Here is a 27,155-nt window from a genome sequence, read left to right as displayed (position 1 = left end):
CACTCAGTAGAGGAGTGCACAAAGGAGTATGGCAGGAGCTGGGAGCACATGGCCCAGTCAAGCAACCCATTCAGCACCCGGATGCGCCTGTTGGTGGGAGGCAGCACTTTGGTCACACCGGGAAATGACTTGCTGAGAAGGTTCTGGCGGCGTTTGCCTGCACGGGAAGAAGAGGCGGCGACTGTGGAAGGAGCAGATGAGGCCACTGACGACTGGCTGCCCGGGGGCGGGGGGGATAGGAACAGTGAGTTGCTGTGCTCCTGCGGCTGATGCTGGTTGAGCAGGAGGGTGGGATGCTGCTCCTGTTGCTGAAGTCTGTAGTGTGGCTCTGGCCACTACCTGCGCCACTGCTTCAGAAACTCACTGTAGTCCTGAAAATGTTTGGTCTCCAAGTGGGTCTGCAGGCACTAGGTACCCAACTTGTATAGATTGTGACCTCTGCTCAGGCTGGCACTGCAACTGTGGCAAATGGCACGGGTCTTGTCGTCTTCGCACACAGTAAAGTACCGCCAGACTGGGGATTTGAACTTGCCCTTCAAGCTTGAGGGCTGAGGAGCTTTTTTGCCTTTGGAGGGCGTTTTTTTTTGGGGGAAGAGCTTTGGTGCGGGTGGTGGTGGTGGTAGCGGCTGAAGCAGCAGGCTGTGGCTCCTGCCTTCCACGCCCTGTGCTGGCCGCCATGCTGCTCTGTGCCAGAGACGCCTCCTCCTCCGATGATGAGCTGCCTTCACCCAACTGTGCTGGTGGTGGCACATAGGGACGATCCAGCACATCATCATCATCATCATCCCTAAACATCTCCTCTGAGCCCGCCTCAACCAACTCCTGCCCACTGCCAAAATGTGGACTTCCCTTTTCTCAGGGGCATAACAATAGGGGATGCAACCCCTCCACCTAAGGGGGGCCCGGGGCCGGAGGGGTCGCAACATGACGGGAAAGCATTGGACATCGGCGGGGAGGAGGGACAGTCCCCCCCCCCCCCTCACCTGGGGCTTTCCCCTCCAGCATATATCACTGGCAGCAGGCGGCGGGCAGGAACACGTACCTTCTCACGTTCTACCGCCAGAGGTTCCTCTAAGTGTCTGACGCTACTTCCGTGGTGGATAGAGGTATGTTTCCTGCCTGCCGCAAAAAACGGCCCTGAGCAGGACCGGTTGGGGGGGGGGGAGCCCAATCCAAATTTTTGCAGGGGGCCCGGCGATTTCTATTTATGCCCCTGCCTTTTCTGCACCTTTTTGTGGTACTGTACACCTATCCATGAGTATCGGAACCAAGTGTTTGCTTCCCTTCATGATCGCATGGTATGTCTGGTGACTTTTGACCCTAAAATTTGCCTCTTGGGTGTTTTACCGGATGAAGTTCTGAGACTCCATCATAGCCAGATTATTAATTGCTAAGAAGTGGTCATAGGCTAATATCCGCAACAGGCAAGAATGGGTGGTGCTAGTAGACAGGGATTTACCAAGGAAAAGTTTAATATATATAGTGGAACTTTGGTTTGCAAGTTGCAACATAATTAATTCTGGAAACATACTTGTAATGCAAAACACTTTTATGTCAAAGTGAATTTCCCCATAATAATTAATGGAAACTCAGATGATTTGTTCCACAAACCAAAAACATTTATAGAAAAATATTTAGTACAAAGTACTGTACTGTACTGAATACATACATTTTACTTTTGAAAAGAATTGGCTGGCCTGGTGAAAACTAGAGGATGAGGGTTGTTGCTTTCACTATAACAGAATAATTGCTATCTGTAGGCCACCTCAACCTTTTTTCCTTTTGTGTGACAAGAACAAGATACGGATCCAATAACAGTTGCCTTTTTTTGTTGTTGAGGATTTCACAGAAATGTGACGTTTTCACTCTGATTAAATCTACCGTAATTAAATCAATCCTGCAGTGTCAAAGAGAGAAGAACCATCGGCTTAGTTGGATGACGTGATGCGCGTATACAGTCCTGGCCAAAAGTTTTGAGACTGTCAAAAATATGAGTTTTCACAAAGTTTGGTGTTAACTGCTTTTAGGTCTTTGTTTCAGTTGTTTATGTGATGCACTGAAATATAATTATAAACACTTACGTTTCAAAGGCTTCTATTGGCAATTACATGAGATTTATGCAAAGATTCAGTATTTGCAGCGTTGTCCCTTCTTTTTCAGGACCTCTGCAATTCGACTGGGCATGCTCTCAATCAACTTCTGGGCCAAATCCTGACTGATAGCAACCCATTCTTCTTTGAGTTTCTCAGAATTAGTTGGTTTATGTTTGTCCACCTGCCTCTTGAGGAATGACCACAAGTTCTCAAGAGGATTAAGATCTGGCGAGTTTCCATGCCATGGACCCAAAATATTAACATTTTGGTGACACGAGCCACTTAGTTATCACTTTTGCCTTATAACACTGTGCTCCATCATGCTGGAAAGTGCATTGTTCTTCACCAAACTGTTGTTGGATTGTTGGAAGAAGTTGCTGTTGGAGGGTGTTTTGGTACCATTCTTTATTTATGGCTGTGTTTTTTTTTTCAAAATTGTGAGTGAGCCCACTCCCTTGGATGAGAAGCAACGGCACACATGAATGGCCTCAGGATGCTTTACTGTTGGCATGACACAGGACTGATGGTAGCGCTCACCTTTTCTTCTCCTGACAATCCTTTTTTCCAGATGCCCCAAACAATCGGAAAGGGGCTTCATTGGAGAATATGCCCCAGTCCTCAGTAGTCCATTCACCATACTTTCTGCAGAAGATCAATCTGTCCCTAAAGTTTTTTTGGGAGAGAAGTGGCTTCTTTGCTGCCCTTCTTGACACCAGGCCATCTTCCAAAAGTCTTCGCTTCACTGTGCGTGCAGATGCGCTCACACCTGCCTGCTGCCATTCCTGACCAACCTCTGCACTGGTTGCACTCTGATCCCGCAGCTGAATCCTTTTTAGGAGACGATCCTGGCGCTTGCTGGACTTTCTTGGACGCCCTAAAGCCTTCTTAACAAGAATTTAACCTCTTTCCTTGAAGTTCTTGATGATCCTATAAATTGTTGATTTAGGCGCAATCTTAGTAGCCATAATATCCTTGCCTGTGAAGCCATTTTTATGCAACGCAATGATGGCTGCATGCGTTTCTTTGCTGGTCACCATGGTTAACAATGGAAGATCAATGATTTCAAGCATCACCCTCCTTTTAACATGTCAAGTCTGCCATTCTAATCCAATAAGCCTGGCATAATGATCTCCAGCCTTGTGCTCATCAACATTCTCACCTGAGTTAACGAGACGATTACTGAAATGATCTCAGCAGGTCCTTTAATGACAGCAATTAAATGCAGTGGAAAGGTTTTTCTTGGGATTTAGCTAATTTTCATGGCAAAGAAGGACTATGCAATTCATCTGAACACTCTTCATAACATTCTGGAGTATATGCAGATTGCTATACAAACTTAAGCACCAACTTTTCTAATTTCCTATATTTTTGACGGTCTCAAAACTTTTGGCCAGGACTGTACATTCTGTGCTTTTATAACAAGACGTTGCTTGCTTATCAAGTTAAAATTTTATAAACTTTTTTTGCTTCTCTTGGAAACCAAGTTACTTGCAATCCAAGGTTTTACTGTACATATGGGGTAAACCACAAAAGTTGCTCAACATTTAGGAGAGATGGCAAAGTAAGTAGCTCCCACATTTGTGTTTTTGAAGGGCCGAGAAAATAATGCACCAGGTGGTTCTAAAATGTTGATGCTTCAATCCTTTATACATATACAGTGGTGTGAAAAACTATTTGCCCCCTTCCTGATTTCTTATTCTTTTGCATGTTTGTCACACTTAAATGTTTCTGCTCATCAAAAACCGTTAACCATTAGTTAAAGATAACATAATTGAACACAAAATGCAGTTTTAAATGATGGTTTTTATTATTTAGTGAGAAAAAAAACTCAAAACCTACATGGCCCTGTGTGAAAAAGAAATTGCCCCCTGAACCTAATAACTGGTTGGGCCACCCTTAGCAGCAATAACTGCAATCAAGCGTTTGCGATAACTTGCAACAAGTCTTTTACAGCGCTCTGGAGGAATTTTGGCCCACTCATCTTTGCAGAATTGTTGTAATTCAGCTTTATTTGAGGGTTTTCTAGCATGAACTGCCTTTTTAAGGTCATGCCACAACATCTCAATAAGATTCAGGTCAGGGCTTTGACTAGGCCACTCCAAAATCTTCATTTTGTTTTTCTTCAGCCATTCAGAGGTGGATTTGCTGGTGTCTTTTGGGTCATTGTCCTGCTGCAGCACCCAAGATCGCTTCAGCTTGAGTTGACGAACAGATGGCCGGACATTCTCCTTCAGGATTTTTTGGTAGACAGTAGAATTCATGGTTCCATCTATCACAGCAAGCCTTCCAGGTCCTGAAGCAGCAAAACAACCCCAGACCATCACACTACCACCAACATATTTTACTGTTGGTATGATGTTCTTTTGCTGAAATGCTGTGTTACTTCTACGACAGATTTAACAGGACACGCACCTTCCAAAAAGTTCAACTTTTGTCCCGGTGGTCCACAAGGTATTTTCCCACAAGTCTTGGCAATCATTGAGATGTTTTTTTAGCAAAATTGAGATGAGCCTTAATGTTCTTTTTGCTTAAAAGTGGTTTGCGCCTTGGATATCTGCCATGCAGGCCGTTTTTGCCCAGTCTCTTTCTTATGGTGGAGTTGTGAACACTGACCTTAATTGAGGCAAGTGAGGCCTGCAGTTCTTTAGATGTTGTCCTGGGGTCTTTTGTGGCCTCTCGGATGAGTTTTCTCTGTGCTCTTGGGGTAATTTTGGTCGGCCAGCCACTCCTGGGAAGGTTCATCACTGTTCCATGTTTTTGCCATTTGTGGATAATGGCTCTCACTGTGGTTCGCTGGAGTCCCAAAGCTTTAGAAATGACTTTATAACCTTTACCAGACTGATAGATCTCAATTACAGTACTTTTGTTCTCATTTGTTCCTGAATTTCTTTGGATCTTGGCATGATGTCTAGCTTTTGAGGTGCTTTTGGTCTACTTCTCTGTGTCAGCTCCTATTTAAGTGATTTCTTGATTGAAACAGGTGTGGCAGTAATCAGGCCTGGGGGTGACTAGAGTTGGGCCGAATGGTTCGCCTGCGAACGGTTCCATGCGAACTTCCGTGGTTCGCGTTCGCGTCCCGCAGGCGAACGTTTGCGGAAGTTCGGTTCGCCCCATAATGCACCATGGAGGGTCAACTTTGACCCTCTACATCACAGTCAGCAGGCCCAGTGTAGCCAATTAGGCTACACTAGCCCCTGGAGCCCAACCCCCTTATATAAGGCAGGCAGCGGCGGCCATTACGGTCACTCGTGTGCCTGCATTAGTGAGAGTAGGGCGAGCTGCTGCAGACTGTCTCTCATAGGGAAAGATTAGTTAGGCTTAGCTTGTTCCTGGCTGCATACCTGTTCTGTGAACCCACCACTGCATACCTGTACTGTGAACCCACCACTGCATACCTGTTCATTGAACCCACCACTGCATACCTGTTCAGTGAACCCACCACTGCATACCTGTTCAGTGAACCTGCCACTGCATACCTGTTCTGTGAACCCACCACTGCATACCTTTTCTGTGAACCCACCACTGCATACCTGTTCAGTGAACCCACCACTGCATACCTGTTGTGTTCAGTGAACCCGCCACTGCATACCTGTTTTGTTCAGTGGACCCGCCACTGTATACCTGTTCAGTGAACCCGCCACTGCATACCTGTTGTGTTCAGTGAACCTGCCACTGCATACCTGTTCTGTGAACCCGCCACTGCATACCTGTTCTGTGAACCCACCACTGCATACCTGTACTGTGAACCCACCACTGCATACCTGTTCAGTGAACCCACCACTGCATACCTGTTCAGTGAACCCACCACTGCATACCTGTTCAGTGAACCTGCCACTGCATACCTGTTCTGTGAACCCACCACTGCATACCTGTTCTGTGAACCCACCACTGCATACCTGTTCAGTGAACCCACCACTGCATACCTGTTGTGTTCAGTGAACCCGCCACTGCATACCTGTTCTGTTCAGTGGACCCGCCACTGTATACCTGTTCAGTGAACCCGCCACTGCATACCTGTTGTGTTCAGTGAACCTGCCACTGCATACCTGTTCTGTTCAGTGGACCCGCCACTGTATACCTGTTCAGTGAACCCGCCACTGCATACCTGTTGTGTTCAGTAAACCTGCCACTGCATACCTGTTCTGTGAACCCGTCACTGCATACCTGTTCTGTTCAGTGGACCCGCCACTGTATACCTGTTCTGTTCAGTGAACCCGCCACTGTATACCTGTTCAGTGAACCCGCCACTGCATACCTGTTGTGTTCAGTGAACCCGCCACTGTATACCTGTACTGTTCAGTGAACCCGCCACTGTATACCTGTACTGTTCAGTGAACCCGCCACTGTATACCTGTTCTGTTCAGTGAACCCACCGCATCAGTGCGCATACCTGTGCAGTTAAGTGAACCCACCTACCTACGTGAGTGCACGCAGTGTGATATACCACTCCGTGCATACCCGATCAGTGGTGCTCAAATACCCCTTTTTAAAATTCGAGTTTGGTCGAATTCGAATAGTAAATTATTCGAGGTCAGTCGAATATTCGAGTCGAATAAATTTTACTATTCGATTCGACCTCGGACTTCGAGCTCACTATTCGAGTCGGTATTCGAGCTCATTATTCGAGCTGACTATTCGAATTGGCCTTAAATAGCTTCCCAACACTTGTTTTGAGGGTGAATGATGCAAGAAACATATTTTTTTCCAAGTAACAACAGCAAGTGATTATGTGGGGATGTTCCTTTAAAAAAAAAAGGTGAAAAGAGAAGTTGTGTCCAGAATTTTGTTCAGTACTGTATATACTTCTTCTTCTTCTTCTTCTTCTTCTTTATCTTCTATATCTTCTTCTTCTTCTTCTATATCTTCTTCTTCTTCTTCTATATTGTCTTCTTCTTCTTCTTCTTCTTCTTCATCTTCTTCATCTTCATCTTCTTCATCTTCTTCTTCATCTTCTTCATCTTCATCTTCTTCATCATCTTCTTCATCTTCATCTTCTTCATCTTCTTCTTCTTCATCTTCTTCATCTTCTTCTTCTTCATCTTCATCTTCTTCTTCTTCTTCTTCTTCTTCTTCTTCTTCTTCTTCTTCTTCTTCTTCTTCTTCTTCTTCTTCTTCTTCTTCTTCTTCTTCTTCTTCTTCTTCTTCTTCTTCATCTTCTTCATCTTCTTCTTCTTCATCTTCTTCTTCTTCATCTTCTTCATCTTCTTCATCTTCTTCATCTTCTTCATCTTCTTCTTCATCTTCTTCATCTTCTTCATCTTCTTCTTCTTCTTCTTCTTCTTCTTCTTCTTCTTCTTCTTCTTCTTTTTCTTCTTTTTCTTCTTCTTCTTCTTCTTCTTCTTCTTCTTCTTCTTCTTCTTCTTCATCTTCTCCTATATCGTCTTCTTCTTCTTCACTTATTTCTCTTTTTTATTTTTATTTTTAAAGAAATGCAGCTATTTTTGAGCGTAACAACAAATAGCTGGTGGCGCACGCATGTTGGAAGCGCCATTGTATGTGCTCCCTGGCAGTGGAAACACACAGACAGCAGGAGGTAAATTCAGCAGCAGGAGGAGGAGGATGAGTGTGTGGCAGCATGCAGTCAATGAGGCAGGCAGCGTGACATAATAGCCCTGGTACCTAGCGGTGATACCAGGCCGTAAATAAACACAACAGGAGGTCCCAGACAGCGGTCGTGCAGCCCACATTGTGTCCAATACACAACTGGGACAACACAGTTTTCAACCCGGGCACCTCAGAAAAATTAAACCTTTTTTTGTAATGGTTTTGTAGTTTTGGTTTTACAACCAATTACACAGATATATAGCTATTTTTTGACGTAATAGCTGGTGGCAGAGTGGCAGCAGAAGGTAAATCTGTGTACCCTGGCGGTGGGAAACACAGACAGACAGCAGCAGCAGGAGTAATGGAGGAGTAGTGTGAGTGTGGCAGCAGGTAGACAGCGTGACATAATAGCCCTGGTACCTAGCGGTGATACCAGGCCGTAAATAAACACAACAGGAGGTCCCAGACAGCGGTCGTGCAGCCCACATTGTGTCCAATACACAACTGGGACAACACAGTTTTCAACCCGGGCACCTCAGAAAAATTAAACCTTTTTTTGTAATGGTTTTGTAGTTTTGGTTTTACAACCAATTACACAGATATATAGCTATTTTTTGACGTAATAGCTGGTGGCAGAGTGGCAGCAGAAGGTAAATCTGTGTACCCTGGCGGTGGGAAACACAGACAGACAGCAGCAGCAGCAGGAGGAGGAATGGAGGAGTAATTATGTGAGCAGCTATTGTTTGACGTAATAGCTGGTGGCAGTGTGGCAGCAGAAGGTAATTCTGTGTACCCTGGCAGTGGGAAACACAGACAGACAGCAGCAGCAGGAGTAATGGAGGAGTAGTGTGAGTGTGGCAGCAGGTAGACAGCGTGACATAATAGCCCTGGTACCTAGCGCCCTGGTACCTAGCGGTGATACCAGGCCGTAAATAAACACAACAGGAGGTCCCAGACAGCGGTCGTGCAGCCCACATTGTGTCCAATACACAACTGGGACAACACAGTTTTCAACCCGGGCACCTCAGAAAAATTAAACCTTTTTTTGTAATGGTTTTGTAGTTTTGGTTTTACAACCAATTACACAGATATATAGCTATTTTTTGACGTAATAGCTGGTGGCAGAGTGGCAGCAGAAGGTAAATCTGTGTACCCTGGCGGTGGGAAACACAGACAGACAGCAGCAGCAGGAGTAATGGAGGAGTAGTGTGAGTGTGGCAGCAGGTAGACAGCGTGACATAATAGCCCTGGTACCTAGCGGTGATACCAGGCCGTAAATAAACACAACAGGAGGTCCCAGACAGCGGTCGTGCAGCCCACATTGTGTCCAATACACAACTGGGACAACACAGTTTTCAACCCGGGCACCTCAGAAAAATTAAACCTTTTTTTTTTTAATGGTTTTTTGGTTTTGTTTGTAAAAGAAATTACACAGATATATAGCTATTGTTTGACGTAATAGCTGGTGGCAGAGTGGCAGCAGAAGGTAAATCTGTGTACCCTGGCGGTGGGAAACACAGACAGACAGCAGCAGCAGCACACAGCAGCCCACTGTAGGTGTAAAATGTGTGGCTGCAGGCGACGTAATAGTCAAAGTGAACCAGGCTGGCTTAGTGAGCAGGAGCCAGGAGGTGGTAAAGGGTGGTAAGGCACATTAACGATGGTTCTTAGCCAGTTCATGTCCCCCTCTCGCCGACAACAGGGGCCAGGAACTCGCCTTCCACCCACGCCTGGTTCATCTTGAGAAACGTCAGTCTGTCCACAGACTTGTGAGACAGACGTGAGCGTTTCTCGGTGACCACGCCACCAGCTGCACTGAAGCAGCGCTCGGACAGCACGCTGGAAGGGGGGCAGGACAGCACTTCCAGGGCGTACTGCGCCAGCTCGCTCCAGATCTCCAGGCGCTTGACCCAATACTCCATGGGATCAACAGGGGCATCGCTGTCAAGCCCGCTGTAGGACCCCATGTAGTCAGCCACCATGCGGGTCAGGCGCTGGCTGTGACCGGAGGAGGATGCTGCTGCATGCACCTCCTCTCTAGTCACTGCTGCCGGAGCCTCTACAGTCCTGTAGAGCTCGTGGCTGAGAGACAGCAGGTCTGTGGGGCGCTTGCTGCTGCTGGATGCAGGCACCTGCTGCTGCCTCTGTGCTGGCTGCTGGACAGTGGGGGTGGAAGGCTGGGGGAAGGCTTCCTCCAAGCGCTCAACAAGGGCCTGCTGCAAGCTCCTTATTTGTTGCGCTGGGTCTCCTCCTGCAGGCGGCAGGAACTGGCTCAACTTCCCCTTGAGGCGTGGGTCCAACATCATGCTGATCCAGATGTCATCCCTCTGCTTCATCTGGATCACCCTGGGGTCCCTGCGCAGGCACGTCAGCATGTGCGCTGCCATTGGGAAGAAGCGGGCCACGTCTGCTGGCACATCGACGGCAGTGCTGCTGTCCTCATCCTCCTCCTCTGCCTCGTCAGCCTCATCCTCTCTCCACCCCCGCACCAACTCAGCTGCACTGTGCTGCTCCCCCTCATCAGCAGCAAGGTCAGGGACCTCCACCAAGTCCTCCTCCTCCTCCCCCTCAGAGGTGGACTGTGCAGCTGCTTGCCGCTCCTGCTGGTCCAAGGCTGCCGCTCCCTGTTCCAGCAAAGCATCGAGGGCCCTGTTCAGCAGACAAACCAGGGGCACCCACTCGCAGACCATAGCATGGTCCCTGCTCACCATGTTAGTGGCCTGCAGAAAGGGAGCCAGCACTAAGCACACCTGCTGCATGTGCCTCCAGTCATCATCGGGGACGATGGACGGGATGTTGCTGGTCTTGTCCCTTCTCTGAGCGGCGGAAACAGTGGCCAGGGCAAGGTACTGGTTGACAGCGTGCTTCTGTTCAACCAGACGCTCCAACATCGCCAGGGTGGAGTTCCAGCGAGTCGGAACGTCAAGGATCAGCCGATGGCGTGGCAGATCCAGCTCCTTTTGCACGTCTTCCAGGCTCGCACAGGCTGCAGCCGAGCGCCGGAAGTGACGCACAACGTTCCTTGCCGTTTCCAGCAGTTCGCCCATCCCCTGGTAGGTGCGCAAGAACTTTTGCACCACCAGGTTCAGCACGTGGGCAAGACAGGGGATGTGGGTCAGGTTTCCCCTGTCTATTGCGGCAACCAAATTGGCCCCATTGTCGGCCACCACCTTTCCGACTCTGAGGCCTCTGGGGGTCAGCCAAATCCTCTCCTGCTCCTGGAGTTTGGCCAACACATGGGTTGCCGTCAGCTTGGTCTTCCCAAGGCTGACCAAGTGCAGCAGCGCTTGGCAGTGGCGGGCCTTCACGCTGCTGCTGAGGCGGGGGGTTTGGCCAGGTGTGCCGGAGGATGGCAGAGGATCGGAGGAACCTGCTGCAGTTCCCCTGACCCTGCGGGGTGGCACCACCCACTGTGTTGCTGCTGCTGCTGTGCCCGCTGCTGCTCTCCCATCCTCACCCCCTTCCACCAAGCTGACCCAGTGGACAGTGAAGGACAGGTAGCGGCCTGTCCCGAAGCGGCTGCTCCAGGAGTCCATGGTGACGTGGACCCTTTCACCAACCGCGTGCTCCAGCCCTCTCTCCACATTGGCCATCACAAAGCGGTGCAGTGCAGGAATGGCCTTGCGGGAGAAAAAGTGTCTGCTGGGGAGCTGCCAGTCTGGGGCTGCGCAAGCAAGCAGCGCACGAATGTCGCTCCCCTCCTGCACGAGCGTGTACGGCAGGAGTTGGGAGCACATGGCCCGTGCCAGCAAGCCGTTCAGCTGCCGCACGCGACGCCTGCTGGGAGGCAGAGCCCTAACCATCCCCTGGAAGGACTCGCTCAAAAGGCTCTGGCGTGGCCTTTTGCTGGCACGGGAATCAGCAGACACAGCGGAGGAGGCCACTGAGGACTGGCTGCCAGAACAGGCCTCAGTGTCGGCGGCAGGAGTTGCAGAGGGGGGAGGAGCAGTGCGTTTCCGCACTCCTGCTGGTGCTGCTGGAGGAGCAGGAGGGCGGGTGGCTGCTGTTGCTGCTGCTGAAGGCTGTGCAGTGATGGGTGTGGTGCCACTGCCAGCACCAGATGCCTTCAGCCTCTGGAACTCCTCATGCTGGTGGAAATGTTTCGCAGCAAGGTGGTTGATGAGCGAGCTGGTGCTGAACTTTAAGGGGTCTGCACCTCTGCTCAACTTCCGCTGACAGTGGTTGCAAGTGGCGTACTTGCTGTACACAGTGGGCATGGTGAAATATCGCCAGATTGGTGACAGAAACATCCCCCTACGGCATGGAAGCGCTGCTGCCTGTCTCCCAGTGGTGGTTGGGGGGGGGGCTTGGGTGCGGCTGGTGGTGGTACTGGCAGATGCTGCTGCTGCTGCTGCTGAGCCTGAGACACCAGCTGGCTGTGGGACCTGCCTACTGCTGCCAATGCTTGCAATGATGCGCCTCCTTGCAAGGCCCACAAGCGCATCCTCCTCCTCCTCCTCAGAGCTGCTGAGGACGACATCCCCTGGAGGTGGTGGCACCCAGTCTCTGTCTGTCACCGGGTCATCATCATCCTCCCCCTCCTGAAACATGTCCTGCTGGGATGATGACCCCCCAAACTCCTCTCCTGATGCATGGATGGGCTGCTTGACTGTCGCCACAGTCTTGCTGTCCAATCCCTCATCCCCCAAAGTGCCCATCAGCATCTCCTCCTCAAGATCGCCAACAACAGCAGACAATTTACTCATGATGCCTGGGGTCAAAAGACTGCTGAATGACAGGTCGGCGAGTGACGGTGAACTGGCCTCCTCCCCAGACCCTGCTGGGCGGCTGCTGCGAACAGGGGTGGTGGTGGTGGTGGTGAGGGTGGAGGCCTCGGATGCAGAGCTGATGGCGGGCTGCTCATCCTCCGTCATGAGTTGCACCACAGTGTCTGCATGCTTTTCCTCAATGGGACGTTTCCGACCCGGCTGGAGGAAAATCGGAGCAGGTGCTACACGCTGCTGCTGCTGTGTCTCTGCAGCGTGAGTTGCAGATGCTCCTGCTGGGCGGCGCCCAAGGCGTCCACGGCCAGTGGCTATGGGAGGAATGTTAGCCACTGACGCTGCTGCTGCTGCTGCGGAACTGTGCATGGTGGCGCGGCCGCGGCCTGCCACAATGCTGCTCCCTCTCCTCCTGATTCCCTTGCTGCCCTTCCCCTTGCCCAAACCGCGCTGGCTGCCACTTCCAGACATCTTCGATGTTTTGGGCGTATAGACAAAAGTTTTTTAAAAGGGCGGGTGAAAAGTGGGGTACTTTAATGGAGTGGGTTGGTGGGTGAGGTGACTGAGTGAGTGTCCCTAGTACAGTAAGTAAGTAGTAACAGTCAGGAAGTACAACTAACTAATTACAATAATCAATCAGTAATCAGAAGGAAATAGAGTGTGTGTAGTGTGTACTCAGACAGTGAGTGCACACACGCAGGAGCTAGTAGCCTATGAACAGTGACTGAGTGTCCTAGACTCCTAGTACAGTAAGAGTAACAAGTAGTAACAGTAAGTAACTAACTAATTACAATAATCAATCAGTAATCAGAAGGAAATAGAGTGTGTGTAGTGTGTACTCAGACAGTGAGTGCACACACGCAGGAGCTAGTAGCCTATGAACAGTGACTGAGTGTCCTAGACTCCTAGTACAGTAAGAGTAACAAGTAGTAACAGTAAGTAACTAACTAATTACAATAATCAATCAGTAATCAGAAGGAAATAGAGTGTGTGTAGTGTGTACTCAGACAGTGAGTGCACACACGCAGGAGCTAGTAGCCTATGAACAGTGACTGAGTGTCCTAGACTCCTAGTACAGTAAGAGTAACAAGTAGTAACAGTAAGTAACTAACTAATTACAATAATCAATCAGTAATCAGAAGGAAATAGAGTGTGTGTAGTGTGTACTCAGACAGTGAGTGCACACACGCAGGAGCTAGTAGCCTATGAACAGTGACTGAGTGTCCTAGACTCCTAGTACAGTAAGAGTAACAAGTAGTAACAGTAAGTAACTAACTAATTACAATAATCAATCAGTAATCAGAAGGAAATAGAGTGTGTGTAGTGTGTACTCAGACAGTGAGTGCACACACGCAGGAGCTAGTAGCCTATGAACAGTGACTGAGTGTCCTAGACTCCTAGTACAGTAAGAGTAACAAGTAGTAACAGTAAGTAACTAACTAATTACAATAATCAATCAGTAATCAGAAGGAAATAGAGTGTGTGTAGTGTGTACTCAGACAGTGAGTGCACACACGCAGGAGCTAGTAGCCTATGAACAGTGACTGAGTGTCCTAGACTCCTAGTACAGTAAGAGTAACAAGTAGTAACAGTAAGTAACTAACTAATTACAATAATCAATCAGTAATCAGAAGGAAATAGAGTGTGTGTAGTGTGTACTCAGACACTGAGTGCACACACGCAGGAGCTAGTAGCCGATGAACAGTGACTGAGTGTCCTAGACTCCTAGTACAGTAAGAGTAACAAGTAGTAACAGTAAGTAACTAACTAATTACAATAATCAATCACTAATCAGAAGGAAATAGAGTGTGTGTAGTGTGTACTCAGACAGTGAGTGCACACACGCAGGAGCTAGTAGCCTATGAACAGTGACTGAGTGTCCTAGACTCCTAGTACACTAAGAGTAACAAGTAGTAACAGTAAGTAACTAACTAATTACAATAATCAATCAGTAATCAGAAGGAAATAGAGTGTGTGTAGTGTGTAATCAGACACTGAGTGCACACACGCAGGAGCTAGTAGCCGATGAACAGTGACTGAGTGTCCTAGACTCCTAGTACAGTAAGAGTAACAAGTAGTAACAGTAAGTAACTAACTAATTACAATAATCAATCACTAATCAGAAGGAAATAGAGTGTGTGTGTACAAGACTGTGAGTGCACACACGCAGGAGCTAGTAGCCTTAGCCTTAGCCTATGAACAGTGACAGTGAGTGTCCTAGGCTAGCCTAACTACAATACTAAATACAGAATCAATCAGTAGTAAAGGACAGCAGCAGAAATACTGGTATAGATGAGAGAAATATACTAACAGAGGACAGGAGAGAACAGCTGCCCACACAGGCAGGCCCTGAGGCCTAAAGCTGTGTAAGCCTGCAGCAGCTGTGTCTCTGTCTATGTAACACAAAAGCTACTAACTAAAATACAATGTCTATCTAACTAACAACAATATAGGTGTATATAGGAGGTGTATGTGAGCAAAAACGCTAGGTAAATGACCACAATAGAGCTCTTGCTAAGCCAAAGCACAAAGGAGCAACTCTCTCTCTGTACAAGTCTCAGGCAAGCACGGAGAAACCTAACATGGCGGCCGCTATTTATAGGGTAGGGGCTGGCCAGGGTCCCCCTCTGTGATTGGCTGCCGTCAGAGGGCCTGGGAGCCCTCTGATTGGCTCTAAGGACATCAATCTGGGCTATGACGCTATTCGAGCTCGGTACCGAGCTCGAATAGCGCCGTTTTGCTCGAATAGCTCGAATAGTGAATGGGCTATTCGAGTGTACTCGAATACCCCATTCGAATAGCTCTAGCTATTCGGAGCTCGAATACCGAGCTCGAATAGCTGAGAAAGAGCTCGAATATTCGAGCTACTCGAATATTCGAGCTCTGCTGAGCACCACTGTACCCGATATGGACAAAACAGGTAGAGGAAGAGGTAGTGCCAGAGCCAGAGGAAGGCCACCCGGCAGGTCTGTGCGAGGTCGTGTAAATGTAATTTCGTGTGGACCTGGCCCACAGTACAGTGCTCGGAAGAAGGCACGTCCCATCACCTCCCAAGATTGTCAGGACGTGGTTGAGTATTTAGCGACACAGAACACCTCATCTTGCTTAGCCACCAGCGCTACTACTAGCACCACTTCCGCTGCATTTGACACTTCGCAAGAATTATTTAGTGTTGAAATCACTGATGCACAGCCATTGTTGTTACAGCCAGATGAATTTTCACCAGCTCATATGTCTGAGTTACGCAGCAACACTATGGATGTAACGTATAAGGAGGATGAAGGACCTACTGATGGTGCATGTTTGGATTTTTTTGAGGCAAGCGAAGCTGGGCAGGATGATTACGATGATGACGATGATAGGGATCCTCTGTATGTTCCCAATAGAGGAGATGAAGAGGGGGACAGTTCAGAGGGGGAGTCAGAGAGTAGTAGGAGGAGAGAAGTTGCTGAAAGAAGCTGGGGCAGCTCTTCGTCAGAAACAGCTGGTGGCAGTGTCCGGCACCATGTATCGCCACCTATGTACAGCCAGCCAACTTGCCCTTCCGCATCAGCTGCTGAGGTCCCCATAGTGCCCACATCCCAGGGTGGCTCAGCGGTGTGGACATTTTTTAATGTGTGTGCCTCAGATCGGACCAAAGCCATCTGTTCGCTCTGCCAACAAAAATTGAGCCGTGGAAAGGCCAACACTCACGTAGGGACAAGTGCCTTACGAAGGCACCTGGAGAAAAGGCACAAACAGCAATGGGATGGCCACCTGAGCAAAAGCAGCAGCAGCACACAAAAGAAAAGTCACCCTCCTTCTCCTCTTCCTCCTTCAGGTGCATCATCTGCTTCTGCCGCTTTTTCCCTTCCACCGTCACAGGCACCCTTCTCCACTCCGCCTCTGCCCTTGAGCACTTCCTGCTCCTCTGCCCACAGCAGCAGTCAGGTGTCCGTGAAGGAAATGTTTGAGCGGAAGAAGCCAATTTCGGCCAGTCACCCCCTTGCCCGGCGTCTGACAGCTGGCGTGGCGGAACTGTTAGCTCGCCAGCTGTTACCATACCGGCTGGTGGCCTTCCTTAAATTTGTGGCCATCAGAACACCGCAGTAGAAGATGCCAGGCCGCACTTATTTTTCGAGAAAGGCCATACCCCAACTGCACCGTGAAGTTGAGAGGCAAGTGGTGTCATCTCTTGCGAAGAGCGTTGGGTCAAGGGTCCACCTGACCACGGATGCCTGGTCTGCCAAGCACGGGCAGGGCCGCTACATTACGTACACAGCCCATTGGGTCAACCTGGGGGTGAACGATGGCAAGCAGGGCGCAGCGGACCAAATTGTGACACCTCCACGGCTTGCAGGCAGGCCTCCTGCCACCTCCTCTCCTCCTGCTACATGCTCTTCGCTGTCCTCCTCCTCCTTGGCTGAGTGGCAGTTCTCCTCTCCAGCTACACAGCCCCAGCTCCACAGGGCCTATGCTGCATGCCAGGTACGACGGTGTCATGCCATCTTAGACATGTCTTGTCTCAAAGCGGAGAGTCACACTGGAGCAGCTCTCCTGGCTGCTCTTAAGAAACAGGTGGATGAGTGGCTGACCCCGCACCACCTGGAGATAGGCAACGTGGTGTGCGACAACGGCAGCAATCTACTTGCCGCTTTGCATATGGGGAAGCTGACACACATACCCTGCATGGCACATGTCATGAATCTAGTTGTTCAAAGATTTGTGGCAAAGTACCCTGGCTTAGCGGATGTCCTGAAGCAGGCCAGGAAGTTCTGTGGGCATTTGAGGCGGTCTTACACAGCCATGGCACGCTTTGCGGAAATTCAGCGGAAAAACAACATGCCGGTGAGACGCCTGATTTGCGATAGCCCGACTCGCTGGAATTCGACCCTGCTCATGTTCTCCCGCCTGCTAGAACAGAAGAAAGCCGTCACCCAGTACCTCTACAACTACAGTAGAATGAAACAGTCTGGGAAGATGGGGATGTTCTGGCCCGACAACTGGACACTGATGAAAAATGCATGCAGGCTCATGCGGCCGTTTGAGGAGGTGACCAACCTGGTGAGCCGCAGTGAGGGCACCATCAGCGACTTAATTCCCTACGCTTACTTCTTGGAGCGTGCTGTGCGTAGAGTGGCGGATGAAGCTGCGAATGAGCGTGACCAGGAACCGTTACGGCAGGAACAGGCATGGGACCAATTTTCATCAGACCCAGCTGTTTCCTCAACACCTGCGGCAGCACAGAGGGGGGAGGAGGAGGAAGAAGAGAAGTCGTGTGCAGAAGACGAGTCAGACTCAGAGGATGATGAGCAAGGTGTTTCTTTGGGGGAGGAGGAGGGGACGGCGGCAGGAGAACAACCGCAGCAGGCGTTGCAGGGGGGCTTGTGCTGCTCAACCTTCCCGTGGTATTGTTCGCGGCTGGGGGGAGGAGGTTGACTTACGTGACGTCACTGAGGAAGAGCAAGAGGAGATGGAGGGTACTGGATCCGACTTTGTGCAGATGTCGTCTTTTATGCTGTCCTGCCTGTTGAGGGACCCCCGTATAAAAAACCTCAAGGGGAATGAACTGTACTGGGTGGCCACACTACTAGACCCTCGGTACAGGCACAAAGTGGCGGACCTGTTACCAACTCACCTGAAGGTGGAAAGGATGCAGCACATGCAGAACCAGCTGTCAACTATGTTTTACAATGCCTTTAAGGGAGATGTGACAGCACAACGCCAGCAAGGTACCACTGCCACTAATCCTCCTCCCGTGTCCACGCAGTCAAAGACAGGACGCTCCAGCGATCTCATGGTGATGTCGGACATGCGGACGTTCTTTAGTCCAACGCCTCGCCGTAGCCCTTCCGGATCCGCCCTCCACCAACGCCTGGAACGGCAGGTAGCCGACTACCTGGCCTTAAGTGTGGATGTAGACACTGCTGTGAACAGCGATGAGGAACCCTTGAACTACTGGGTGCGCAGGCTTGACCTGTGGCCAGAGCTGTCCCAATTTGCCATCCAACTTCTCTCCTGCCCTGCCGCAAGCGTCCTGTCAGAAAGGACCTTCAGCGCAGCTGGAGGCATTGTCACTGAGAAGAGAAGTCGCCTAAGTCACAAAAGTGTTAAGTACCTCACCTTTATTAAAATAAATGAGGCATGGATCCCGGAGGGCTGCTGCCTGCCCCAAGACTAAGTCAGTCCCCGCACACACAGCATCTCTGCCTGCACGCCGTGTGACTGGCTGCCTGGGCTGCCCCAAGAAGACTAAGTCGCTCCCAGTCCCTCCACACAGCATGTCTGCCTGCAGGCCGCTTGACTACCTTCTCTGCCACCACCAACAGGGTCCGGGACTCCAGGCGGATTGCTGAATTTTTTAGGCCGCTGCTACCAGCGGCCGCTGTAATAATTTTTCTGGTGCGTGTACATGACTGCCTAATTTTTCTGGCTGCACTGCGGGCAGCTGCAACAACAAAAGAAAAGGCATGTACATGCGCCCATTCCCCTTCGTGATCATTACCTTGCCGTGGTGAAGGGGCTTGCGTATCACAATGAAGCAATGACCGGCGCCTAGATGAGTGTCTCGGGGGGCACACAAAAGATAATAAGGTCGTTGCTTCATTGTGGTCAGACCAAATTTGATCAGCTGGACAGTCACTGTTCTGTCATTTAGCTACATCAGCCAGGCGACCATATGGGCTGTAAAGCCACCAAAACCTGCACTCTCGCCATGGTGCGCACCAGTCCAGCACAGCCGTCACTACACAAACAGCTGTTTGCGGTGCGTTACACGGTGAGTTTGGTGTGTCAGTGTGAAGCAGTACCTTAATTACACTACCTGATTGATGTATACACATGCAAGATGTTTTAAAGCACTTTAGGCCTGTCATTTAGCATTCAATGTGATTTCTGCCCTTAAAACGCTGCTTTGCGTCAAATCCAGATTTTTCCCGGGGACTTTTGGCGTGTTTCCCACTCCGCCATGCCCCCCTCCAGGTGGTAGACCCCTTGAAACATCTTTTCCATCACTTTTGTGGCCAGCAGAATTTTTTTTTCCAAAGTTCGCCTCCCCATTGAAGTCTATTGCGGTTCGCGAACTTTTCCGCGAACCGAACGTTCCGCGGAAGTTCGCGAACCCGGTTCGCGAACCTAAAATCGGAGGTTCGGCCCAACTCTAGGGGTGACTACAGAAATTGAACTCAGGTGTGATAAACCACAGTTAAGTTATTTTTTAACAAGGGGGGCAATCACTTTTTCACACTGGGCCATGTAGGTTTTGAGTTTTTTTTCCTCACTAAATAATAAAAACCATCATTTAAAACTGCATGTTGTGTTCAATTATGTTATCTTTGACTAATAGTTAACGGTTTTTAAAGAGCAGAAACATTTAAGTGTGACAAACATGCAAAAGAATAAGAAATCAGGAAGGGGGCAAATAGTTTTTCACACCACTGTATGTAGTGTTGCCCTTTTTTGTGTCACTTGCACTTTAGCTCATACTGTGGATGTTTATATACATGACCAAGATTACCTTTATTTGCTCCACTGTAAACAAACTCTGCTGTTTATTATTATTGTGTACTGAAATAAACTTCATTATTGTTGAATAAAAAAAATGTTTTTGACTTTCTTCTTAGGGATTCTCACCAAGCCAGACTTGGTTGATAGAGGAGGAGAGAAGGAAGTTGTACAAACAGTCCAGAATCGAGTCTATGTTCTCAAGAAAGGCTACATGATCGTGAAGTGCCGCGGCCTGAGAGAGATCCAGAATAACCTCTCCATGGAAGATGCCCTGAAAAATGAAAGAGCTTTTTTTGAAGAACATGATGAATTCAGGTAAAATCTGTGATAAAACTATGAGGTGTATTTGTGTGCTGCATGTGGTCAAAACTACAAAGTTGTAGGGAAAGGATCGATTCCTTGACAAATTTAAAGATATTCCGTGGTAAAAAGAAAAAAGTTAAATTTTTTTCAACTCCCTTTCTGCAACCACCCTGATTAAATTGGCAATAATTATCAGAAACTCGTCTCAATAAGCCTCCATACACATTAACCTCCCCGGCGTTCTATTGAGATCGCCAGGGAGGCTGCGGGAGGGTTTTTTTTTAATTAAAAAAAACCTATTTCATGCAGCCAACTGAAAGTTGGCTGCATGAAAGCCCACTAGAGGGCGCTCCGGAGGCGTTTTTCCGATCGCCTCCGGCGCCCAGAATAAACAAGGAAGGCCGCAATGAGCAGCCTTCCTTGTTTGGCTTTCCTCGTCGCCATGGCGACGAGCGGAGTGACGTCATGGACGTCAGCCGACGTCCTGACGTCAGCCGCCTCCGATCCAGCCCTTAGCGCTGGCCGGAACTGATTGGTCCGGTTGCGCAGGGCTCGGGCGGCTGGGGGGACCCTCTTTCGCCGCTGCTCGCGGCGGATCGCCGCAGAGCGGCGGCGATCAGGCAGCACACGCGGCTGGCAAGGTGCCGGCTGCGTGTGCTGCACTTTATTTGATCAAAATCGGCCCAGCAGGGCCTGAGCGGCACCCTCCGGCGGTGATGGACGAGCTGAGCTCGTCCATACCGCTCAGGAGGTTAAAGGAATACTATTGATTCACATGTTTTTTTCAATTGACACAGGCATTGTTTGGGAAGTGCTGCTAAGTACTGGTGTATACATTTTAGTAGCAACTTCTTTGTTTACTGTTATCAAAATACATTCAAACTTTACTGACGCCAAAACTGACGGCTGACTGAGCCATGAGGAGAGGGGAAAGTCCCCTCACACTTGATCAGTTAACTCTATGGGCTTGATTCACAAAGCGGTGATAACTGAGTTATCACGCCTAAAAGACTTTAGGCGTGATAAGCTGTGCACTGCTGAGTTAGCACCGCTTTTGCTCTTTATCGCGTTTTGCGATAAGTTTTGCGCGCGCAATCGCGCAATTCCGCGCACAGCGCCCATAGGGTTTAATGGGCACATCGCGCGAACTGCACCGTGCGCCGGGCGATTGCGCGGAATTTCGCGCGAGTTTCATTTTATCACGCCTAAACTGAGTTTAGGCGTGATAAAGGGCTTTTCACAGGCGTGCAAACACTTTGCACCGCTTTGTGAATCAGGCCCTATGTGTAGCTCTGTGTGTGACAGAGAAGAGAGCTCCCAACAGCTGCAGCTCCTGTGTCCTGTGTGTCTAACTGACCTGTCTGAAGAGAGCAGAGGAAATGTAACTAATTGTTACAGCTTTTTCATACTGTTTTTGCTTTCAGAGTTTGATATGTTTGATATTTGCTTTCTGTAGTCTGATATGCAACTCTGTTCAAGGCTGTGCATTGAAGCAGACACCCCTTCTGCAATTGATTTGTCCCAATATAGCTAAATCCTACCCTCAATACATTACAGCTTTTGCCTCTGATATTTAACATGAAAAGTAGGAAAATGTTTACACAGCTACTTAGACATTATTTGCACACTGTCATTTTAGAACACTTGGGTATCGATAGTATTCCTTTAATAAAGTCATATGTTACCGATGAGGAAGGATCACTATTTCTCCATCTTTCTTTTTCTGTTTCCTACTCAAATTCCGCTGGCAATCAGTCAAAGAAGGAGGGAGTTGGGGTGGTGCAGAAGAAACTGTCTGACTGCACCATGGGTTCGAATGTAGGAATGGGCCCCGAAAAAGTTTCTCAGGAAGGGCCCGTGAGACATAGTTATACACCTAAGCACAGCTTTGCTTTAATATGCAATTAGGGAGTGTTTTTGAATAACTTTATTAAAGTATGACCAATTTTATTTCATTTTTAGCTGCCTGCTGAAAGATGGTCTGGCCACAATCCCCAACCTGGCCGAGAAACTCACCACTGAGCTTGTGTCCCATATTGCTGTAAGTACTTAGCTTATTACAATACAAAGGACACCCAGGGTTATCAACCCTTCGTAATATAGATCAGACCTAGCAGTGGGTAATACAGTAGATTCCAGACCTTGTCAGAATTCTGGATTATCCCAATTTGTAAAGGAAGTGCTGTATCCCTGATGGAATTGTAACGATTGGTGTCAGCACACAGAGAGAATCTGATTATTGGTGATCTGCAATATCACCAACAATACAGATATATACCTGATTATTGATGATCTGCAGAATCACCAATAATACAAATATGACTAACCTCTGGACACCTGATAAAGTATTTGGTGCAACAGTAGGCTGTCTCCCGTGGGGCGGGAGACGCAGATAACAATGAGCATGGACCACCTGAGGAGCAGATGGCCCTTGGCTGTGTGTGAACTATCTCCTAGGAAAGGGGATAGAGATAACCTGCGAGCCAGTGATTCCCTGCAATACTGGGAATCAGACTATACTGCAGCCAAAGGACTCCTAAGCGATAGAGCCCCTGACTGGACTGCAGAGATGCCTCTCTGAGGAACAGGAGGTCTCTGCAGCTATCTGACACTTGGCGGGGTAGTGTCACAGGTAGTACAGACAGACTGAACACTCAAGGAATGAGTGACAGCCAGAAGGGTCGGCCAGGCCAGGTCGGCAACACACGAGCAGATAAGGTACAGAGACAGAAGGCTGATTCGATAACCAGGTACAGGCAGGGTTTGGCAACAGGTAGACTGATATGCATAGGTACCGAATCAGAAAGCAGGAGAGAGGTCGAGAGAGCAATTGGTCATAACAGATAAAGCAAAGGCCTAGTCTAGAGTGTGAGGTCCTTGGTCACAACACCCTGGAACTGGTCTAAAGTATAACACAGCAATGACACAGTATTTCTAAGCTTGGGTGTGAGGTCCTTGGTCACAACACCCTGGAACTGGTCTAAAGTATAACACAGTAATAACAATAGCGTAATCTGGCTAAGTGTGAATTCCCAGGTCTACCTGGTTCTAACACACTGTGGGATCTGACTATGGTCTGAGTGCTCACACGTATGTATTCGCAACGGCAGACAACCTGAGACTGACCAGCGAGATCTATATATAGTGTAGCGCTCCTCAGCGCCACCCAGCGCTACTCGGCCAATTACAGTCTGCGCTGGAGAGCTGACCAACCTGATCAGCTGATCCCTCTCCTCCTGGCATAAAGGTCCTGCCTCCCCGCACGCGCGCGCGTAGCTCTCCATCTGTGTGCACTAGAAGGCTCAGACAAACCAGACGCATACTGCTGTGCGGAAACCGCCGGTCTGAAGACGTGGAGACAGCCGCCCGCCGCCAGACCGCGTGGCGGCATCTCCGCAATCCTTTACAGGAATGATGAACTATCTACTGTATTTGTAAGGGGTTGGGAATACAGTGAATTCTCAGTACTGAAATAATGTGTGGATTTGTGAGTTCAATATGTCTTCATCTTAAAGTTGACCTGAACTCTTGCACAGGACACAGGTAAAACAGAGACATTCACCTTGTGTGTTTTTAGAGAGAAGAGCCTGTCTAATTCCCCCTTATCTGTAAGTAATCACAAGTGTAATTTGATCTCTCAGCACAGAAATTCTGTGGTGCTAGGCAGACGCAGCTAATATGTAAACACAGGATGTTAACCCTGTGTCTGCTTTCGTGAAAACAGGAAGAAGACTCAATGCAGATTTAATGCAGTTCTGTGAGCTGTAACTAAGAAATGTTTCTCTTTGAAAGTTATTATACGCTTGCCTATCGTTTAGAGCAGAGAAGAAGTTCTGAGTTCAGGTCTGTTTTAACCAATGATAGATCATCTCTTGGGAAGGCGTAGGTAATATAATGGATAGGATTATCCACACAGTCACAATATCATGTCAGTCATGTAAGGCAAAAATGTTTATGGGTTATTATGGTAGGCAGGGGTGTAACTATAGGGAAGCAACCCCTGCAACCGCAGGAGGGCCCAGAGCTGTAAGGGGGCACCAACTACTACTTCACTTAGATAAAGGGGTCCATCATCCAGATCAGGTGTTTTGTGGCTACACTTGTGAGGGAAGTGAAGATTACGATAGTTACATAATAGCTGTATGGCCCTTGCAAGATGGACCCCCAGGCTGTGAGGGTCACCAAGGGCAACCAAGATAAATGGTGTAAACATTGGGGGACCCATGATTTGTAGTCTTCCCTGAATGGCAGGAGTGGGAGGAGTTGCAATATCATCATCTACATTTTTTTTTTTCTCATCCAATCTGACGATGCTCTATTTTCTCCAGAGGTCTCTGCCTAATATAAGTTATCAGATCAGAAGCAAGCTCCGTGACGCAGAGGAAGAACTGAATGCAATTGGCAGAGGCGTTCCTGACTCAGAAGATGAAAAAAGCCAGTTCCTTTATGCTGTAAGTCTTGGTGAAATGTATCATGTCTTTTAAGTGTACCCGAGATGACATGTGACATGATGAGATAAACAGGTGTATGTACAGTGCAAAGCATATTCATAACCAGGCTGTTTCACTTGTTGTATTTGCTGTCTGAAAGAGTTATTTTTCAGGCCTGGAAGCTTCTGTCTTGTCGGTACCTTGTTGGGAATATAGTAATCATCAGTGATAAGCAGATTACAGCTATAAACGTTTTTCTGGCAGAACACAACTTCTGAGAGCAGAAGGAGATTAAAAAAGGTCAATAGTTCATGTATTTTAACTCTGACTGGGACACTTAATAGACTGCCACTGAGGCAACAAAACATTCATTCTACTTTGTATATGTTTAAATATAAAATAAAACCATGGGATATCTAAAAAAAAAAGTCATTTTATGAGTAGGTAGATAAATACAATTGTTTATCTCATCAGTTTCTTTTCACCTTGGGTTCACTTGAAGATGTCAAGGTGGATACATAACAAATGGAGAGGTTATTTAACTATAGTTAGCTACCCTGCCTGTATAGTAAGCCTCTGCCTATACTTTCTATAAACTTCCCACCCCACTGAAATGATATGTAGTCCACTTGATGCCCCTTAAACTCAACCTAAGAAGATGCCACCCAAAAAATACAATTCTAAAAACAGTTTAGGCCCCGCAGAGTACTCCGCAAGGGTCCCGGGGGACAACTATTAACTTGGGGGTCGTCAGCTGGCTCTGGGGCCCTAGCCAAATGCCCAGTTTTGCCCCTATGGCAAAACTGGGCATTAGCGTATGTACCTTAACGCAGTCTCCTCCTGATGTCCTTTTATTTCCAGAAACTTGATGTAGATAAAACAGAAATTGCCATTTTTCCACCCCAAGGTCTAACTCCTCTGCCTGACATAACAATTAATCATTGTTGATAGCACATCTGTAACTCCTGCCCTCTCAGGCCCGATGCCTAGGTGTATTTTGATTCAGCGCTTTCCTTTAGACATCATGTATGTTGTTTCACTGGCCACATCTCGACCTAAACAATCAGGGGAGCCTCTAGGCATAGGCAGTACAGGCCATTGCCTGGAGTGCCATTGGTCCTGGGGGTGCCATGTTGCTGGATTAAGCCATGCCCCCTGGATGAAGCCATAGGTTTTCTCGCCTGGAGTGACAAAATGGCTAGAGGCGCCCCTGTAAACTATTGTTCCCACATCCGCTCTTTCCTTACTCAGGACACAGCTAAACTACTTGTGCAAACCCTCGTCTGTGGCCTACCAGGTAAATGCTCCAGTTCATCATGAACTCTGCTGCATGTCTCATATACCTCTCCTGTCATTTCTCTTAGGGCTCTTTCACATTAGGGCAGACTTTGTGCGTTAACGCAAACGGAAGCCGTTTGCGTTAACCAAGGTAAGATGAAAGTCCATAGACTTTTATTTTACCTTTCACACTCGACGCTGCGTTTCGATGCGTTGCGGTTCCGACGCACCCGGGCGCAGTTTTTCCTCCAACGCACCCGCGAGCTGGCGTTTTCCGTCGGGTTTAATTACCAGCTACCGCCGCTGATTGCGTCGCACCGCAGATACCCGACGACACGCCGCAGGCAGACAACGCGTGCAGGAGAAAGGCTCCTGTTCGCGTTGTCTGATGTGAAAGAGCCCTAATGCTGCCCCATCCCTATCAGTCCCTCCATTGCCTCCCTGTCTTACAACGGATACAATTCTACACCAGCACCAATTACTCCACTTCCTTCACCTATTTTCTAATCCCTTAAAGCACAGCTGACCCGAGGTAACACTACCTAAGGTAAGCACAGAGGTAGGTCCATGCTGGATCCTTATACCTCTGCGTGTTGTCTGTTCCTCTCCTCATCCCCTGATACCTGTAATCACTCCTTGAAAAATGTGAGTTTTGGCTAAAGGAAAATATGCAGATAGGAAGAGGGGAGTGAATGGGGCTGGGAGCAGTAGAGATAAGAGTGAGCATCACAGCAAGCCTGTCTCGGCCAGTGACAGATATAGACTTCAGAGGACCATTAAATCGGTAGAGAGGATAATTGGTATGCCCCTTCACCCTCTGGACCTCCTTCACAACGCCAGATTGCGCTCAAGAGCGATAAAAATTGCTAACAACCCCTCCCACCCAGGCTCTCGTTACTTCAGACAACTCCCACGCCACCTGTTGGGGGAAGGAGAGGTATGGGCGATGCAGAGAGATATGTGGGTCATGCATGATAAACTTGCATCTGTGGCGACCTTAGGTATTATTTATCCCCTTAGACTATAAGCTTATCTACTTTTCCCTTGAGCACCAGAGCAATTTTCACCTTTCAGCACTCTTCCTTTCATTCACCAATTACTTTACCACTACTAATCACAGCTAAATGATCTATATCTTGTCTTTTCTGTCAACAATTAGGCTTTTTTTTGGGTGGTATATTTTGCAAAGAATAATTTTCTTCTAAATGCATTTTAGTGGAAATACGGTAATACAAAAAAAAATTGGAAAAAAATCATTATTTCTCATGGTTTTCTACCATTATGGTTTTTAAATAATACAT

At 48.4% G+C, this 27,155-nt stretch overlaps 1 protein-coding gene across 1 annotated transcript in view; it reads left to right on the top strand.

Moving 5' to 3' along the window:
* LOC137545245 (interferon-induced GTP-binding protein Mx2-like) overlaps positions 1-27,155 on the top strand; it is a 101,762-nt gene that overhangs the window by 19,402 nt on the left and 55,205 nt on the right. The window contains exons 6-8 of the mRNA XM_068266365.1: positions 19,960-20,158; positions 22,109-22,187; positions 24,475-24,597. Of these exons, the coding sequence (XP_068122466.1) occupies positions 19,960-20,158; positions 22,109-22,187; positions 24,475-24,597 (401 nt within the window). The remainder of the gene's footprint in view (positions 1-19,959; positions 20,159-22,108; positions 22,188-24,474; positions 24,598-27,155) is intronic.

Source organism: Hyperolius riggenbachi, chromosome 2 (assembly GCF_040937935.1).
Source record: "Hyperolius riggenbachi isolate aHypRig1 chromosome 2, aHypRig1.pri, whole genome shotgun sequence".
Taxonomy (NCBI): domain Eukaryota; kingdom Metazoa; phylum Chordata; class Amphibia; order Anura; family Hyperoliidae; genus Hyperolius; species Hyperolius riggenbachi.
This window is presented reverse-complemented; position numbering and strand designations above follow the sequence as displayed.